Source organism: Rhinolophus ferrumequinum, chromosome 7 (genome assembly GCF_004115265.2).
Source record: "Rhinolophus ferrumequinum isolate MPI-CBG mRhiFer1 chromosome 7, mRhiFer1_v1.p, whole genome shotgun sequence".
Classification (NCBI taxonomy): domain Eukaryota; kingdom Metazoa; phylum Chordata; class Mammalia; order Chiroptera; family Rhinolophidae; genus Rhinolophus; species Rhinolophus ferrumequinum.
The window spans coordinates 25,347,444-25,365,660 of record NC_046290.1 but is presented as its reverse complement, the minus strand read 5'-3'; the positions used below and the strand labels follow the sequence as shown (position 1 = coordinate 25,365,660).

The window sequence follows — 18,217 nt, the reverse complement described above, 5'->3', positions numbered from 1 at the left end:
TAGAGCACAGAAGCTATACACATATTCACCAGACTAAAATAAGATTATCACCTCCCTTTTTCTAGATGCTATGCCTCTATTAATGCAACCTATAATTTCTTTAGCTTGTTCTTACCACATGGCTCTGTTTATTAACCTTTATTGAACTTTCTTGCTTTAAACCACAAGATATTTTCACACTTGTTGTTTCTATTATAGCTTCTTCATCCTATTTTCATGTCAGCATTTTGCACCCAAGTTTAAAGCTTCTTTATTCCTAGCAAACTTAATTTTAATCATATTAGACCTATTGTTCTGGCATTGACGTGACTCCAGTTCATTTATCCTGTCTTTTCCTTCCTTGGAAACATGCATAAGCAATCTCACTGGATTCATATTCATTATATTTGAATTCTTATTCCTTTAAAATCACTGGGGTCCAAATTAATGGGGATCAGCAAGGCATGGCCCTTTATATAACGTGTTGCCAGCATGGAATAGTGAATACCCCAGGCAGGGGGGAAGCTATCCATATATACACAAAGGCTTTCTTGCTATATTTTTCCTCAGAGAATATGGACACCTGAGTGATTATAATTACAGGCTCGGTTCCTTGGCAGGTTGCTAATCCAAACTGTTTATTCCAAACATAGTCTGAAAATTGCCCCAAGCATGACAAATATGTGAATACGTAGGTGATTTCATAGCCCTCAGTTAAATTGTTTTACCACTTCCTATAATCATGATCTCCCCAAAAAGGTAGATACATAGATTATTCCTGCATATTGAACCAAGTGAACCTTTGGGAACTATTTTCTAAAGCCACAGGATTGCAACACCTCTGCTTTCACAGCCGGCTTTGAGTCTGGCACTAGGCATGGCTTCCTCCTCTACCGCCGGCTCTAATGTCCTGGTGGAAAAGGAACAGTTCCCTGCACACAAGTCCTCACGCACGTCCACGTACCCCGGCAGCGAGGATGTCTGCAAATTCAGTTCTCTCTTCGTCAGATGTGGGTGAGCTGTGAGCCCTGAAAGCCCAGCGAGCGTGGCGAGATTCGCAGGAGCACACAGAGCGCAGCGGCACCGGTGCGCCCTGTGAAAGGGCCCATCCGGAGCTGGTGTCCGGCCACGTGTGCCTCAGCTCTCTGCAGTGGAGCCCCTCAGAATGCTTACGGTGGGTGATAGGGGCATGGGCAGGGCGTGGGCTCACTCTCACTCACCTGGGACTGGCCCGTCACTGGGGTGCCATTATTCAGCCGCAGCAGCCCATTTAGCCCGTCTCTGTTCAGCGTCACCGTGTGCCAGGCCCCTAGTTTGATTTTGGTCTCACTTATGATGCTGGCCACCCCAGTTCCACAATTAAACCTGTAGAGGAGGAAAAAGAAGGGAAGATTCTTTGATTAACCAGCTCGTTAGATTTTCAGGCTCCATGGACATCGCTTCCAGGGTGATGGCTTCTTTGAGAGTCAATCTGTTCAGAGCTCAGTTTACGAACATCAAGAGCTGCTTAAATCTATGGAAGAACCGGACACCTGTTCCCTGGAGTGACCCCAGTCTAGTTATATTTAATCTGCCCATAGAACCTATATGGGGCCTTCTTTAACCTGATTTTCTCTGCAGCTTAGAAAACGATGGGCAACTGAGCACCTTCTTCCCTTTTTCAGAGATCACCAGTTGCTTAAAGGGGATTTAAGGTGCAGCAAATCAGGAGTTATTCTGCTTTCAGGGATTTCTCTGGGGACTTCCCCCAACTTCCAAATGACAGGCTCAGTGATATTAATAAAATGGAGAAAACTCAAGTTTCACATTCATTTTGGCAAGCTGGCCAACGCTGCCATGCCATCTGTGTTCGGCTGGGCCCAAATGCGGGAGCAGATTCCATAGGCGGCTCCAGCTTCGATGCGAGGTGTCATGCAGGGTGGCCTGCGGGGTCTCTGGTCCCGCTCCCCACACAAGAACGCAGGACATGGTGAAGCCAAACAGGAACACCCACGGAGCCATAGGTAGGGGAGTCATACCACTATGGTCTCACTGGAGGCTGGGTTTACATGACGTGCGACCTGCTGTCCGCTTTGCTGCCAACCGACCGACTCTCCTCCACTCTCCTTCAGTCTCCTCCTCTCTCCTCGACTTCCCTCCATAGCCGCGGCAGTTATATTAGTGGCCAATGGCTCAATGGTTACAGCTGACGGCCAACCAGCCACAGCTGATGGCTATCTACTACCTGAGCCAGCACCTTTCCACATGAGGCCGAGAGCCTGGAAACTGCTCTCTGGGGCTCTGTCCCCACACGAGGGGAGAATTCTCAGAGGGTCACATTCTTCTTCTCCATTTTCCCCCAGCCTCCCTTTGGCCCAAGGTGCCCAGTGGTCCCTATGCCTGACATCTAGAATCTTGACCCTTTCCATTCAACTTCCAAACAGCCACCGTGCCATTTACCCAAGGGGCCTGGAATTGCCAGTGGGGAAGGAAGCTTGGCCAGCATCCTTCTTTTCAGGACTTGCACTAATTGCCACCCGCTTTCACAGCCTCCCTTTTTCTCTTGATCCTCCGTGCAGTGGAATGGGGCTGAGAGGCATAGCGGGACAGGCTTACTTAGTGGGGATATCAGAATCATGGTACGAGTGGCAGAGTTGGAGGGAAGCTACCAGCCACTAACTGCCAGTGCTACTGAAATCTGTCAGATCCTCCGAGTGTTAGAGCCCGCGGCCCCAGATCCTGGTGGCTAACATCATAACCCCCATGAGTCAAAGCATTTAGCAAAGGATGGGGGAGCCATTTTTGTACCCCAAGTGGGATGCTCAATTGTCTTCTCCAACTTAACCAACAGTAATTTTTGTGCTGAAATAATCAAAAGACAGTAAGGGTTGGTGCTGATTAAGAGCTTGCTATGGATCAGGCGCTGCTGTAAGCACTTTTATGCATTAACACATTTAATCCTCATAATAGCCTTGGGAGGAAACACAGGCTTAGAGAGGTTAAGTTATTTGCTGGGTCAGGTAGCAGGGAGATGGTGCCATCAGGATGCTAACCAGTATACTGTGAAGAAGGAGAAGGCTGATCCCCACTGGTTGTTTTCAAATAGGTGCTGTCTACACCTCCATGAGGTGGTTAAAACACTCATACCTCCACTGAACTCTGTCCCTAGAAAACCACGCACGAACTCAAGGTGGCTTCCAAAGTGTGTTGGGAGAGAAATGACAGAGGAGGGAAGCCTCGGGAGAAGACGCGGATGGGGTTTGAGCTTCTGGGAAGTTTGAGGAAGTTGCAGGCTCCTCCCTGCTCTCCCTGGCTGTCAGTCACATTTACCACAGGGGACAAGGAGAAGATCCCCAGCTTCACCCCGTCACATCCACTGGAGTTCCAGGACACGAGGGACTTGACTGGTTTGGCTCACTACGGTATTTGCAGGATCTACAGCAGGGCCCGGTACACTGTGGGTGCTCAAGAAACATTTGCTGTTGAATGAATTGAATGGTTACAAGGTTCCAAAACTCAAGGTGCAAAGGTTGCCTTGCAACCCTGACACTCCAGCATTTAGTAAACTGGTCCATGCTCACCTTATACACACTGTTCTTTATCTGCAGGAATCCATCCTGTATATATGGGGTGGGGGGGGGTGCCAAAAAAAGTGTATATACATGACTTGTATTCATCTTTTGTTATCGGTATATATTGAGTATTACAATTTTAATCCAGTTTTCTCCTTTCTTAAAATGTGTATACATTTTTTTTGGCACCCTCTGCATTTTAGTCATACTATAAAACTGTAAATATAACGTAGGGTAGTATTAAAAAAAAAAATCTGTGGGCTTTTGGCAGGAGTTACCTGAATTGGAGTGAGCGTCGGATGATGGCCAGGGACATGAAATCACCCCTCCCATGTTCGTGCTCCCCGCAGTAGAGCAGCAGGCCATCCTCCGCCTCTGCCTGTTATCATACGAACAAAAGCCACAGGAACAATGAGCACCTCCTCTTCCAGAAAGCACCACCTAGAAACACTCATGAATATGAAACTCGAGCACTCCCCTCTGCGGTCCTATTACAACGGGGCAAGCACATGGACTCCACTTAATGCCCAGGTACCTAGTCCCAGTTCATTTCTAATAAACCAGTGGCAGTGATGTGGTGTATGAGGAATAGCAGGGAGGTAAGAAAGAGGAGCGCGGCCTCGTGTTTGAGCTGCTCTTTACTTGGCTGTGTGGATCCACTGGCACATATACAAGGACCATGGTCACAGAGCTGTTGTTCTCATGCCCGTCTAATTCTGTTCTCACCAAAGAGCATCCTATGTTTTTCTTTATTATTATTATTATTATTATTATTATTATTATTATTATTTGACTTCCCTCCCTCTGGGGAAACATGCATATTTGCTTCTTCCCTTGTATTGGGAGAACAGGGCAATAAAAAGAACTAGTTGTTTTCACCCACGTGGGCTGTCCCTAGACTAGAACAAACCATCTCTGCACACTCAACACCGTGACCATGACCTCAAAAGGGACTTGTTTCCAGATCTCCAAAACCTTTTTATGTCATCTGAGATACCCAAAATAATCACTTTAAGCTGAAGTCACTGATTGACTTCTGATGTGCAGCTGATTCAGATCAGAGAGCATCTACTGGGCCTCACTCTGCGCCAGGGTGTGTATAATGGTTTTTCTCTTTGTTCAGTTACGGCGTAGCAATGAAGACAGAGATTTGGGCTCCCTTTAAAAGGGATTTTTGGAATGAGAATACGTTATGACTTCTGAAATCCAGGCCAGGGAGGAGCCACTATGATGAGCAACGTGGCTGGGACCCAAACGTTCTCTCTGGGAAACGTCCAGGCAGCCACTTGCACAGTTCAGTACCTAGAGAAGCCACCCTCCCCTCGCTGGCGCCACTGAATGTGTGACTGTGCCCATCGTCCTTGTTACCCTGTGAATGGGTCCAGGGACAGGCTCTGTGTCAGGACAGGCTCTGCGTCATATTTACCTTTGGTATTTACCTCCCTGCTTCCTCTCCCTCTCTCCTCCTCCCTTTTGATGTAGCACATTGTTGTGTTAAGAGGTCCAATAGGCACTCGTCAAACAACTAATCCTTCTTACCCTAAATTCAAGAGTAATTTGAAATGCCTGATAGGAGTTCTTCAGAGGCTCAAAGGTTACATAGGAGTGGCCAAAGAACTGAGGATACTGTATAACAATATCTGAAAAGAGAAAAAGACAACACAAAAACATGCGGTTTCCTCACTTCTTCAAATGTGAAAATTAATACACACCATTGCCTGGATGTCACTAAGTGAAAATCTCTGATAATCTGTTAAACCTAGTTTACTATCTTTTTTCCTCCACTTTTCACATCTACAATTCTCCTTCTTAGGGACTCTGAGCTTCTGAACTTCTTAGGGAGAAGCTGGATCTTTGGAGACTGTTATTTGCTACCCTAAAAAGAAATCCATGTCTGTAAGGCTACTGACACCTGCTTTCCAGCTGTACATCTGTGTAATATAAATTGGCTCAATTATTATCTTTCTTACCTTTCATGCACAAATTTCGGCTGTAATTTTTTTCAGTAGAAGTGTGATAAAAGTAAAGCCCGCCTCCCCAAGGTGCCATTAGGATGATTTAATTGCACCAAAAGTATTACACATTTGGCACACATAGAAATAGGGCTGCTCTCTAACTAAAAGCAATGAAACGGGCCTCATATTTGCCCTGGGTAGTGAATTTAATGACTTCCACCTGGAAAAAGGGGATTATCATAGAAAAAGGGCTAGAAGGAACCATGTGTGGACCGCAAAACTGCTCTCTGGTTTCCAATGGGGCCAACCCCACCACCATGTTCTTCCCGCCTCCAAGGGCCTACCTTCTGAGCAGCTCTCACCACCTTTGCCCAGGTTGCAGTGGCATTGTGAGCCCCCCCAGGTATAGTCATTGACACAAAAGCTGTCAGCAGAGCAGAGAGTTTCATCACAAGACAAGTCAAAGAGCCTCGGCATCACAGCCACACCATTCTTTCCTTTTCTCTCCACTGGAGTGGGCTGGGGAGCCACCGTAGTCGCAGGGAGAGAGGCTGGGGTAGGAGGGCCGAGCCTAGAAATGGTCTTTGGGTTTGATCTGGGCGCAACCTTGGATTCCACCAAAAATTTCTCATTACCTCCTTTGATAGCAGGAAGTGGTTTAACCTAAAGCCAGAGAAGGGAATGGATTAACAGAGCACAGCAATTAGACTGCCTTGGTTATGACTGATGTCTCACACTTGAAAATATGGTCACTTTTGATACTTCCCACAACCCTGGGATGTAGATGGGGCAGGTAGTACTGACCACAGTTTAGGGGTAAAGAACACGAGACTCAAGGATTTAAAGTACCTTGCTTTGTATAACACAAAAAATCAGTAGTAAAGCTGATATTACATGATTTATTATTAAAATATCAGAAAGATGGAATTGTTCATTTCCGTATAATACCTGACTTCGTAAAATTTCACTTGGTGGGAAATCTCCATATGTTTTTGCCAGACTGTGAAGTCAGCAGGCAGGGGCTACAGAACATCAGCGTGGTTGGTACTTAGTTCCCACTAACTTAATGAGCACCTGGAGCCTAATCGTCAAAGGAAATAAATGTATTAAAAGCAAATGAGCCAACTTAAGTAAGTTTTGTTGTTGTTGTTGTTGTTGTTTTTTTTTGTAGCAGAGATAACATGAATTTATTTTTGTAATCCCAGGTAAAACAAAAGATACCATATTTAAGGGTGATAATCTTAAAAGCTTAAGTTTTAAGTAAAATGGTCGCAGTAAATCAGCAAAATGGCCTTGTTTAGGAACAAAACAAAAACACCCTGAGTTTCAAGAGCAGAGATGTTTGTTACCTCCTCAAAGGAAATATCCAAATCTAAGTCATCATCAAATCCATCATCGTCCTCACTGACTCCCGTGTCGGTTATGTAATGGGGTCCATAGCGGCCACTTCCTGCTTCCTCGGGGCCTTCACAGAGAAAAGCAACACACTGCTGTCAGCACATGCCTTTGCTCCCTTTTCTATCCGAATTCAGCCACATACAGAGCTGTGCTGAATGGATCAGGATGCATTGGACACACAGTTCAACACAGAAGAGGAAGCATCAATGACCAAAAAATAGGAAGAAGCATTCATCTCATCAGTCACCAGAAAGATACCAATTAAACCCAGAAAGAGCTGCCATTTTATACTGACAAGACTGGCAAAAGTGTAAAAGTTGGGCAATAAAAAATATTACCAAGGATGGGATCAAAGGAGACTCTTACACACTAATGTTAGATGTGTACAACCACTTTGCGAAACACCTAGAAATATTTAAAAAGTAGAAAATGTTCAGACCCAGCAATCTCATGCCAACTTACAAAATCTGGAGAAACTCTTCCAACATGTGTACGAAGAAATGTGTAAAACATGTTCACAGCATCAGAATTTGTAATATAAAAAAAATCACAAATTTGTTATTTACAATAGTAAATAATACCCCAAAGATCTATCAACAGAGAATGAGTAAGTGAATTATAGTGTATCAATGGAATAGGAAGAGAAATGAATGAATAAATATTTAATAATGCACCAACATGGTTTAATCTCACGCTATTTCATGCAAAAAATTCAAGTTCTGAAAAGCACATCCAGTTTGATGCCATTTATATAAAAGTCAACAGCAAGCAAAACTTAATATATTATTTAAGGATACATATACAGAGGGTGCCCCCAAAAATGTATACACATTTTAAGAAAGGAAAAAAACTATTAAAATTGTAATACTCAATATATACCAATAACAAAAGATGAACGCAAGTCACGTTTGACTTCTGCAATTGCAAGAGGTGCTCAAAGTGGTTACCATCAGCATCCAGACACTTCTGATTACGGCGAACTACTGCTTGAGCAACGTTGACCAAAGTGTCCACTTGTATACATTTTTTGGCACTCCCAGTATAGGTAGTTTAAACTCATAAGAAAAATAAGACAATGACAAAAACATCTGGGGGAGGTTAGAAAGATGTGAATGAGGTGTGATACACACGGCCTTAAAGAGTATTCTATAATATTCTGTTTCTTAAGAGAGGTGCTGGGTACATGTGAGTGTTCATATTGTTTTTATATGTTTTATATATGTACTTTTTGGTATATAAAATATTTCCTTGAAAATTATTTGAAATAAGAAAGAGACATTATAATAAAGCAAACACTCCCACATCCAGAAAAAAGGAGCCTATGTGGTATCTTAGGAGCCAATCATTTCCATCTGTGTTAATGGGACAATGGAATCTTTCAGAACTGGAAGGTGGGCTGAGAAGAACTGTTAGGAGAAAATACAGGGCATTGTCCTTTGGGGGAAGGCCAGATTAGCATTTTTATTGTTATCCATGAAATCAACTGATCTGCCACTGTCCTGACTTAGGCTACACAGAGGAAGCACTCCCCCAAGTACTCCCCCAAGGAGTGGGAGTCTTTCAAAGTGCTGCTTCATGGCACCCCCGTTTCCTCCCAGCAGGTTTGGATGAGCACAGTTACCAGCTGCCTTCTCTAAACAGGCACACCAGACCCCAGTCTTGAGGGCAGTAACAACTGTTGTAGGTATTTTTTTTTTTAACACTTTATTTTTATTTTTATTTTTTTATTGGGGAAGGGGAACAGGATTTTATTGGGAAACAGTGTGTACTTCCAGGACTTTTTTCCAAGTCAAGTTGTTGTCCTTTCAATCTTAGTTGTGGAGGGCGAAGCTCAGCTCCAGGTCCAGTTGCCATTGCTAGTTGCAGGAGGCGCAGCCCACCATCCCTTGCGGGAGTCGAACCGAACCGGCACCCTTGTAGTTGAGAGGACGCACTCCAACCTACTGAGCCATCCGGGAGCTCAGCGGCAGCTCAGCTCAAGGTGCTGTGTTCAATCTTAGTTGCAGGGGGCGGAGCCCACCATCCCTTGTGGGACTCGAGGAATTGAACTGGCAACCTTGTGGTTGAGAGCCCACTGGCCCATGTGGGAATTGAACCGGCAGCCTTCGGAGTTAGGAGCATGGAACTCTAACCGCCTGAGCCGGCCCCCTGACCTTTGTAGGTTTTTGAAGCCCATTAATTATAAGACATCCAGTCTTTGGATGACTGGTTTAAGAAAGGAAAGATGGAGTGAAGGAAGGAAAGATGTATGGAAGGAAGGAAGGAAGGAAGGAAGGAAGGAAGGAAGGAAGGAAGGAAGGAAGGAAGGAAGGAAGGAAGGAAAGAAAAGAAAGGAGAGAGGGAGAGCAGGAGGGAGGGAAGGAGGGAGGGATGGAGGGAGGTAGGGAGGAAGGAAGGAAGGAAGACATTAAAAACACAAACTGAACTAAAAGACATTCTGCTTTCAGAGAAAGCTAAGCCAAACACCTTTCTCCCAAAAGCAAACTATCTTCTACTAAGCAAATAGCAAGCAGATTGAAAATGGAGCTGAAGGAAATGACAGAAAGGGAGTGTGGGAAGTGTTTTCAGTGGGCACACTGCTGACCAGAACTCTCCTCCTGGACCGGGAAGAGACAAACGTGGTTAGCAGGTGATCTGGAGACAGTGAAGAAGGGGCTGTTCTCAGGCGTTCAGGCACATCTTGGTGGAGTTGGGATAACATACCACCTCCACACCAATTCCCCAGTGTTATTTAAAATAGTCCGCATGTTGGCTGAAACTTCAAGCCTGTTGATGCCACACTTATACCTGCGTGCAAGTTCTCTTCAGGCACCTGCATTCAGCCAGCACAGCTGGGTGCCATGTGTCCTCATACAAAAAAGCCAAGAAACTCTTGAAGACAACTTTTCCCTCTCTTGTCTCTCTGTATCTGTGTATCTTTCTACCTCTCTCCTAGCCTCTCTCTTTCTCTGGGTCTCTTTCTTCTCTCTGTCTCTTTCTTACTCTCCATTTCTATGTCTGTCTCTCTCATATATTTAGAATTGTCAGACTTCAGAGGAAAGAATCCGTTTAGTAATAAAAGAATTATACAGCACATACATGAAGGGAGCCGGATTTTATCTTCAATAGGTTGGCCTCTACCTCCAGAATGTTCTTTCTTGTCCTGTGCACATTTTTGCCACTACTGTACTATTCTCGTCAATGTCAAAATTCTCTTCATTTCATCTTATGATACTTATCTGAAAAAAAACTTTCAAAGACACCCCTCCTCCCCCTCCCCCACAGACACCCACGCACATGCGTACACGCACTGCCTACAAGATAAATCCTAGGCTCCTTGATCAGGAAGTCAAGAATCTCAATGATAACAACTCCTCTTTTTCCTCCTCCCTTCTCCTACCCCCACGACTTACTGAAGCCTCCTGCTTCTCTTCTAGTAATAGTGACTGTTGTGTGCTTAACATAACACATTTCTAAACTTTACAATAATCCTGCGACGTCAGTATAGTTCATTTCATTTTGTAGATACGCAAATGAAAGCTCATGGAGGTTAAGTGACCTAAAATCAGACTTTGTGACTGGCTGAGCCTGACGCAAAGCCAGCTCTGCCTGGTTGCTGCTCTCCCAGTCACCTATAAGAGAAGAAGCCACTGGTGAAGCAGAAAGAGCCTGGGATTTAGAAAATTAACATTTACTGAGCATGTTTACTGTGCCAGGAGCTTTCATACATTGTTGCTATTAACCCTCACAAAATCCTGTGAAATTGGTATTGTTACTCCCATCTTACCATGTGGAGATATAAACTCAGAAGATTAAAGAGCTTGCTCAAAGGCATACAGATAATAAACGGCAGAGCCAGAATTTATCCTTGATCTCTCTTCTGATTACATCATGCCACTTATAATCTGACTCCAAATTGTGTCTTCAGCTTTTTTCTCCCTCTTCCAAAGTCTCAAGAGTCAAATTGGTCTACCAGTTGTCTCCTGATTCCATCTTGTATTTTCTTATCCCAAGACTTGGCTTAATGCTCTTTTCCATATCACCATCCTATTCCCTCTCCTACGTCCTTACACACAGCCTTTCCATCCTCCCAGTAGCATGTATTCTGTGGAGACAGAGTATATCATCAAGAGACCACAATCAAGTGATATTCTAAAAAGAAAACATCAGATTCTTCTGGAGAAAAAATGGTGACCACACAAAAGATGGAGCCGCCAAGACCTGTGGGACACTCCTACATCTCCTCCTGGTTGGGGCTATCCACATACACACATGCCCCTAATCGTGAGTTCGGAATAAGCTCCCATAGTTTGATGAAATCAACAGATGTTTAAGTTACACCTTCTGAACTCCGGGCTTTGGAATGTTGCCCTTGTGTTTCCCAACTCAACTATGAACCCTTTGAGGGCAGAAACCATATTTTAGACTTCATGATATTCCTTCTCATCCTCCACCCAACACGTCACGTACTCACCAAAGACCAAGATCTCCACCAGGTACAAGCAAAAGACACTCCCACAATGCTGCTGCACTATGGTGGGACTCGCTCCCCTGCCCACCCCCGTGGCCATGGCTTGGAGAGAAATCCTTACACAGCGAGATTTTGCCCTCATATCCAAAGACAGTCCCTCAAAACTGCCACCATCCTGTCCCTTTGCCCAACTCAAACTAGAAGTTTAGAGTTAAAAGAGACCTTGACCTTAGACACCACAGATGTCTCATTTCATAAATGTGTGAACAGAGGTCACAGAAGAGAAGTCACTTCCAGCCCCTTAACCCACCCTAGGAAGTCTATCTTGAAGGAAACTCCTTCAAGAAAAGGACCACAAATGTGTTACTGCAGGTATGCAATGGTACCACGATGAGAATGGAAATGATTCCAGATTCTCTGCTGCTTTTGACAAGTAAAATAGGCATATATTATTCACTGGATAAAGCTCTTTGGTCTTTATAAAAATTGTTCTGTTTTGAGAGTGTATATAACATATCTCCTTACGGCCAGAGGTTATTTCTCAGTTTGGGGAAATGAAGGGTGGAAGGTAAGAGTGGAGAAAGGAATATGGAATTACAAAGACTCAGAGTCAAAGAAATTTTGACTTTTGTAGAAAAACCTTAGACATCGGTTAGGACAAGTCCATTTTACAGAGCAGTAAACTGAGGCTCAGTGAGTCCATGTGACTTGCACAGATAGACAGTTCATTACTGGCAGAGCTGATCTAGAATTCTAGACTCCTAATGCTTCACCAGGACTCTTTGCAGCACCTCAAACTCCCTATCTCCATAATAATGCAGGCTAGTAGTCATTTCCCTTTTTTTAAAAACAGAGGAAATGGATACAGAGAGGACCATTTGCAGCATGACTAGAAGAAACTCAGAATAAAGATCTCTGCTCGTATGTCCCACTGGCCCCACCACCTCAGATCTCAAATCGAGGGCTTACATGAAGTTTTTACTAATGATATTTCTAAATGAAGACAAAATGTACAGTCGAACCCAATGATAAGAATTCTCCCAGTAGCCTGGGGTTATTATAATTAAAGGGCATAACTTATCTCTTTCTACTTGGCACTTTGTTAATTAGGAAAAGAGAACATTAAAAAGGAGGCATTTATTTAGAACCAGAAGAGTCACGCCACTAACTGAATGCAAAACAAGTTCAAGGGTATTCCACTATAAGAAAAAAACGAATACACAAAATACAAATTTCTATTAATAAATTAAGGATGACTTTTATTTTACAAAAACCTGTATGTTTGTTTTTATAAAGAGATCACAGCTTTTCTATAAATAGTGACTCTCTCTGATGTTTCAATATGGTATACTTCTGATTTTTCAGTCCCAGTAGGGGTTTTCATGGAATTGAAAAACTGATTCTAAAATGTATATTGAAGAGCAAAGGGTCAACAACAGACAGGGCAATTTTGAAGAAGACAAGGGGGAATAAAATCACCTACCAGATATCATGACTTTATAAAGCTTCAGAAATTAAGACAGTGTGGTTATTGATGTAGGGAGAAAAGAAATAGATTACAGAACTCAGAAACAGACCACAGAACTCAGAAACAGGTCCACAAATATATGGAGGTATGATGATCAGAAAGCTGCCATCACAAATCAATAGGAGAGAGGACGAGGTATCAGTAATTGGTGCTGGGGTAACTGGTTATCTGAATGGGAAAAAAAATTAGGTTCCAACTTTTACATACCCAAAAGGAAATCCCAGGTAGATTAAGACCCTAAATATGAAAAACAAAATTTTAAACTTTTAGAATAAAATATAGGATTTTGCTTAACGACCTCAGAAAAAGGAAGCAGTTAAAAAACTAGAAAACATAAATCAAGGAAAAATTAAAATATTTAACTACAATGACTAAAATGCTTCTGTTCAGTAATTGATATGTGAAGTGAAAGATAAGTCACAGAGGAGCAGAAGATATTTGTAGCACATATCATGAATAAGGATTATTAGGTTGGTGCAAAAGTAATTGCAGTTTTTCAATTATGTTTAACCTTTTAAACTGCAATTATTTTTGCACCAACCTAATAGTATATAAATGTATATGTTAATGCTTATTTAATATATATTATGTATATAACTAATAGATCTATAAATTAGTATGCATATTAATATATCTATATATGTTTATATATAAGTATATATATCAATAAAAATAGGCAAAGCATACAAACAGTCAAGTCATAGGATGACTGATAAAGTTACAAAATTATATGCAACCTCTCTAGAAATGGAAAAATAGAAATCAAAACAACAACAATATATCCCTTTACATCCACCAGATTGACCATGTTTATAAGTCTGATAATACCAAGTGTTATCAGGATATACAGGATATAATACCAAGGATATACAGGAAGAAGAATTTTGAACACACTGCCAGTGGGAGTAGAGATAGCTACAAACACTCTGAGAAAAAATTTTCTAATAGGTGATGAAGCTGAGGATATTCATGTAAGACAACCTAGCAATTCTACTTGCAAGCACATGCTCAAGGAAACATGAGATTGTTCATTGCAACATTGTTAATCGTGGCTACCATCTGAACAATCCAAATGTGCAATACCAAAATAATTATGAATGAATGATGGGATATTCATAGAGTGGAACACTATACAGCATTGAAACTGCTGAACTAGAACTTATAATACGACTTGCATAAAAGTAGAAAACAATGTTGTGGAGAATAAATTAGTCACAAAAGGATACTTGCCATGTCATTGCATTTATAAGAAATATAAAAACATTCAAAATAATGGAGTACAGGGTGGGTACTTACTTTCTGCCTCTGTGTGTCCCTTTATCTTTTGGCCCTCATGCATATCCTCAAAGATCCCCCTTCAACACTCAACCAGATTCTGCTGGTCTTCATCCCCTGGCCCTTTGGAGAAATTCCACTCAACTTTTTTTTTTACCAGCCATCCCTAATGTCACCCTCACTACAAAACCTTTGCCAACCCACCTCCTAGCTCCCTAATACATAAAGTCAGTCACACCCCACCTGCACCCTGGGCTGCAGAGCACATTCTGTGTATTGCATGTCACTAGACAAGTACAGTAAGTCCTCACTTAACATCATCGATAGGTTCTGTGACTTTAAGTGAAGGATATATAAGAAACCAATTTTACCATAGGCTCATTGATACAAACAAGAGTTAAGTTGCTATGGCATCTCATCAATGTTATAATGAAATGATGTCGAATGAAATGACCTTATTCCAAGACCTGCTATGTTCTATACAAGCCTCTTTGCTGCACTGAATTGTGAACCCCCAGAAGGCAAGGACTGGTTCAATTCTCTTTGAAAAGGGTTTGACAAAAACAAATATTGTGACATTAACGGCTGATCTTTTGGTGACTTCTATACCTTAACATATGTCTTTTAGCGCTAATATATAGGTTATATGAAACTATTCAATTTCCTTATATATTAGATTCAGTATTGTTCACACTGCAGATATCAAATCCATTAGTGGATAGTAAAAACAATTCAGTGGGGCCTGAGTACATTTTTAAAAATGGAAACAAATGGTATAAAATATAAATTCTGCACTTAGCATAGGTAAGTATTGTTCTGAGTATTAACATTTGCACAAACACGTTTCTAGATATGTTTGTATGTAGTGGTTGCAGTGCAAATTGGTATTCTTACTTTGGGTTTGCAAGTCCAAAAAAGTTTGAGAAATTACTTTGCTCTAGTTATTTTTTGGAATGTCGGTTTCTTTTTCAGCCTGCCATTTATTTGAGCAAGGGTTAGATTTTCTCATTTATTTTTGTTCCTATAGTAGAGTTTCTCATCCTTGGTAACTGTTGACATTTTGGGCGGCATCACTTTAGTAATGGGGGCTGTTCTGTACATTGCACGATGTTTAGTGGCATCCCTGGGCTTCCACCCACTAGATGTAGCAGTGGCACCTTCTCCCCAGCTGTGACAGCCAAAAGTATCTTCAGAACATTGCCAAGTGCTTCCTATTGGACCAAAATTAACCCCCAGTTGAGAACTACTGCCCAATGGTGCCCAAAATAATGCTGAGTCTCCCTACTCTGAGAATAAGAGACAGGTGAGAAATTGTCAGGTGGCAAGAAGTCGCCACTGCTCTTGATGGAAAGGCACAACCGTGCATGCAAGTGAGGTCCTGCAGCAGAGAAGAAGGGAGGAAAGGGCCAAGGAGCACTGGCCAGAGTCCAGTGAATCTAACATTCAATGGCGACTGACTGTTGATCTAGAACTATTCACATAATCTGGTGATGTTACATTTCCTTATCAGAAAAACTGTGGAAGTTGGCAAAGGTCCTTAAACTACCTGCTAGGGCCAACATTCCATGATTTGGGTTTGCCTCTCTACCCTTCATGTATAGTCTCCTTAAAAGCAATATAAAAATTGCCTCTCGATTGATATCCCTTCCTTTCCACTGATTTCCACACTGTAGCCACAGTGATCTTGTGAAAATGTAGGTCAGATCATATTCTGCAACTCAAAACACTTCAAGATCTTTGCATCTCACTTAGAATGAAACCAGAGTCCTTACCAGGACATACAAGGTTGGACTTGGTTCCTGTCATTCTTCTCCTTACTTTATCATGTTCTTGCCACATGGGCCTCCTTACTGCTCCTAGAACATTCCAAACCTGCTCTCACCCAGGACCTTTGCACTTGCTGCCTCCTCCACATAGAAAGACTCTGCTCAAATCTCTTTTGAAGAGAAGCCTTCCTGATAGCCTGTCCCAAAACAGCAGCTCCCACAATCCCCTATGCCCACTCACCCCTTCTTTTTCCCTTCTAGCACTTACCATTACAGATGTTTTATTTATATAATAAAATGTAATATATACTTCTTATTTACTTATTGACTGAGACTGATTGTCCCACATGCAAGCTGACAAGGGCACGGAACATCGTCTGTCTTGTTTACTGTTAACATCCCAGCTCTCAGAAAATTGCCTGGCATATTTATAGACATTGAACACACATTTGTAAAACTAATTAGTAAATGTATGCTTAAACAAGTGCAATAATCACTACAGACTCAGGAATCACTACAGACTTGAGCATCACCAGCATATTTTGCAGATTAATGTAAATAATATCCAGTGGTGATGCGTGAAGCAAAAACTAAAAACAAAAAAAGGCCTGACCTCAAGTTGTTTGTAGCTTTTCTTATCTATTTCCCTAATTTTCACTGTTTCAATTCTTCTGAATTTGAAAGCTTTTGATTTCATTGTATTTTAGAAAGAAATTTGTCATAGCAGTTCTTTGTACCATTAAGACACATATTGCTGATAACATTGGTACAAAGGCCTCAGATCACTGAAGAGAATTTCAGTTTCTGCTTGCCGACTTCTCTGTCCATTGCAAAAACTAATATCTCTTTCCATCGCAAAAAAACTAGTGGCCCTCTCCTATTTTTGGTTGGGAGTAGTTAAGCATGGAAGAAGCCAATCATTTGGAGCAGTATAATGGAGCTTCTCCGTTTTGCCCTCAGCTCAACCATTTCAAGGGGAGTCCAAACTAATTCTAAAGGGCTCTTCGGGCTCTGAACGTCTGTGACCTATTGCCATCTGCTGGATGACTTGTGAACTACCGCCATCTGGGGATTGTTTTTCCTTACTTTGTTCTGGGGAAACAGTTGTTGGTCAGTCCCTAATGTTTGTGATCCTCAGAATCTGTTGGCCATTGGAATCCCTTTATGACCACGTGAACAAGACTACCGATGGGGAGAGAACCTTTCCACTGGGCCAGAATGGACACACATCTTACATTTTTAAATATGGCAGACGCTTAGGGCTGGAGTTAGAATGGTAATATGAGGTCTGACAATTTAAGTTTTGCAAATTTGTTGCAACGATGTTCCTAACCTTTTTTTAAATCAGAGGGATTATTCATTATGAATTTGTCCAACTGGACAAACAGTTAACCAAGTTTACTATTTGGAAGTGCTTATAAAGCCTGCATGAAAAAGTTAGACGACCAGAAACTTTTCACCAACAATTCATGGCTTTTGCATCAGGACAATGCACCAGCTCACATGGCACTTGCCTGTGAGGGAGTTTTTTAGGCAGGAAAACAAATACTGTATCGAACATCCTCCTACTCACGTGATCTGGCCCCCAATGACTTCTTTCTTACCTGAATATAAAGGAAATATTGAAAGGAAGACATTTTGATGACATTCAGGACATCAATGGTAATATAATGACAGCTCTGATGGCCATTCCAGAAAAGAGTTCCAAAATTGCTTTGAAGGGTGGACTAGGCACTGGCATCGGTGCATAGCTTCCCAAGGGGAGTGCCTTCAAAGGTGACCGTAGTGATATACAGCAATGAGGTATGTAGCACTTTTTCTAGGATCAGTTCACGAACTTTATTGGCTGACCTCATATTAATCCATGTTCCATAAAGGATCTTTGGCCTCTCCTTGCATGTGGGAATGAGAAGCTGGCACTGCACAAACTTCCTATATGAGACCTGAGCTTAAAAAAAAAAATAGTTTCATCTTTTTTATAGATGATTTTTATTTCTTTGAAAAATATTTTTGTCTCAAAAGTATGCTTTAATATGGATATTATCCATGCTTTAGTATAGATATTCTCTAGCAAAGTACCTACTAATGGTAGAATAGCAGGGAAGAGACTTGGATTTCAAATGCAATCGATATTACCAATTGGCTGTGCATGTCAGTCTATCCATTGATAAGCGCAGGGAAAGATAAGTCTTGACCCACTCTGCTTCGTAGATATCAAAGCGGGAAATGTAAAACTTGGACAAAAGATAAATGAGGATACTGTCAAGTGTCTCAGCTTTGTATATAATGGTGAAACAATCTAAATGTTCATTAAT

General features: G+C 42.0%; 1 protein-coding gene across 2 annotated transcripts in view; it reads right to left on the bottom strand.

Moving 5' to 3' along the window:
* Positions 1-18,217, bottom strand: part of EGFLAM (EGF like, fibronectin type III and laminin G domains) — a 152,087-nt gene that overhangs the window by 45,917 nt on the left and 87,953 nt on the right. For both annotated transcript variants that reach the window (XM_033111275.1, XM_033111276.1), the window contains exons 7-11: positions 6,835-6,950; positions 5,830-6,148; positions 5,070-5,170; positions 3,809-3,909; positions 1,200-1,344 (exon numbers count right to left, since the gene is read on the bottom strand). In XM_033111275.1, coding sequence (XP_032967166.1) covers positions 1,200-1,344; positions 3,809-3,909; positions 5,070-5,170; positions 5,830-6,148; positions 6,835-6,950 — 782 coding nt within the window. The remainder of the gene's footprint in view (positions 1-1,199; positions 1,345-3,808; positions 3,910-5,069; positions 5,171-5,829; positions 6,149-6,834; positions 6,951-18,217) is intronic.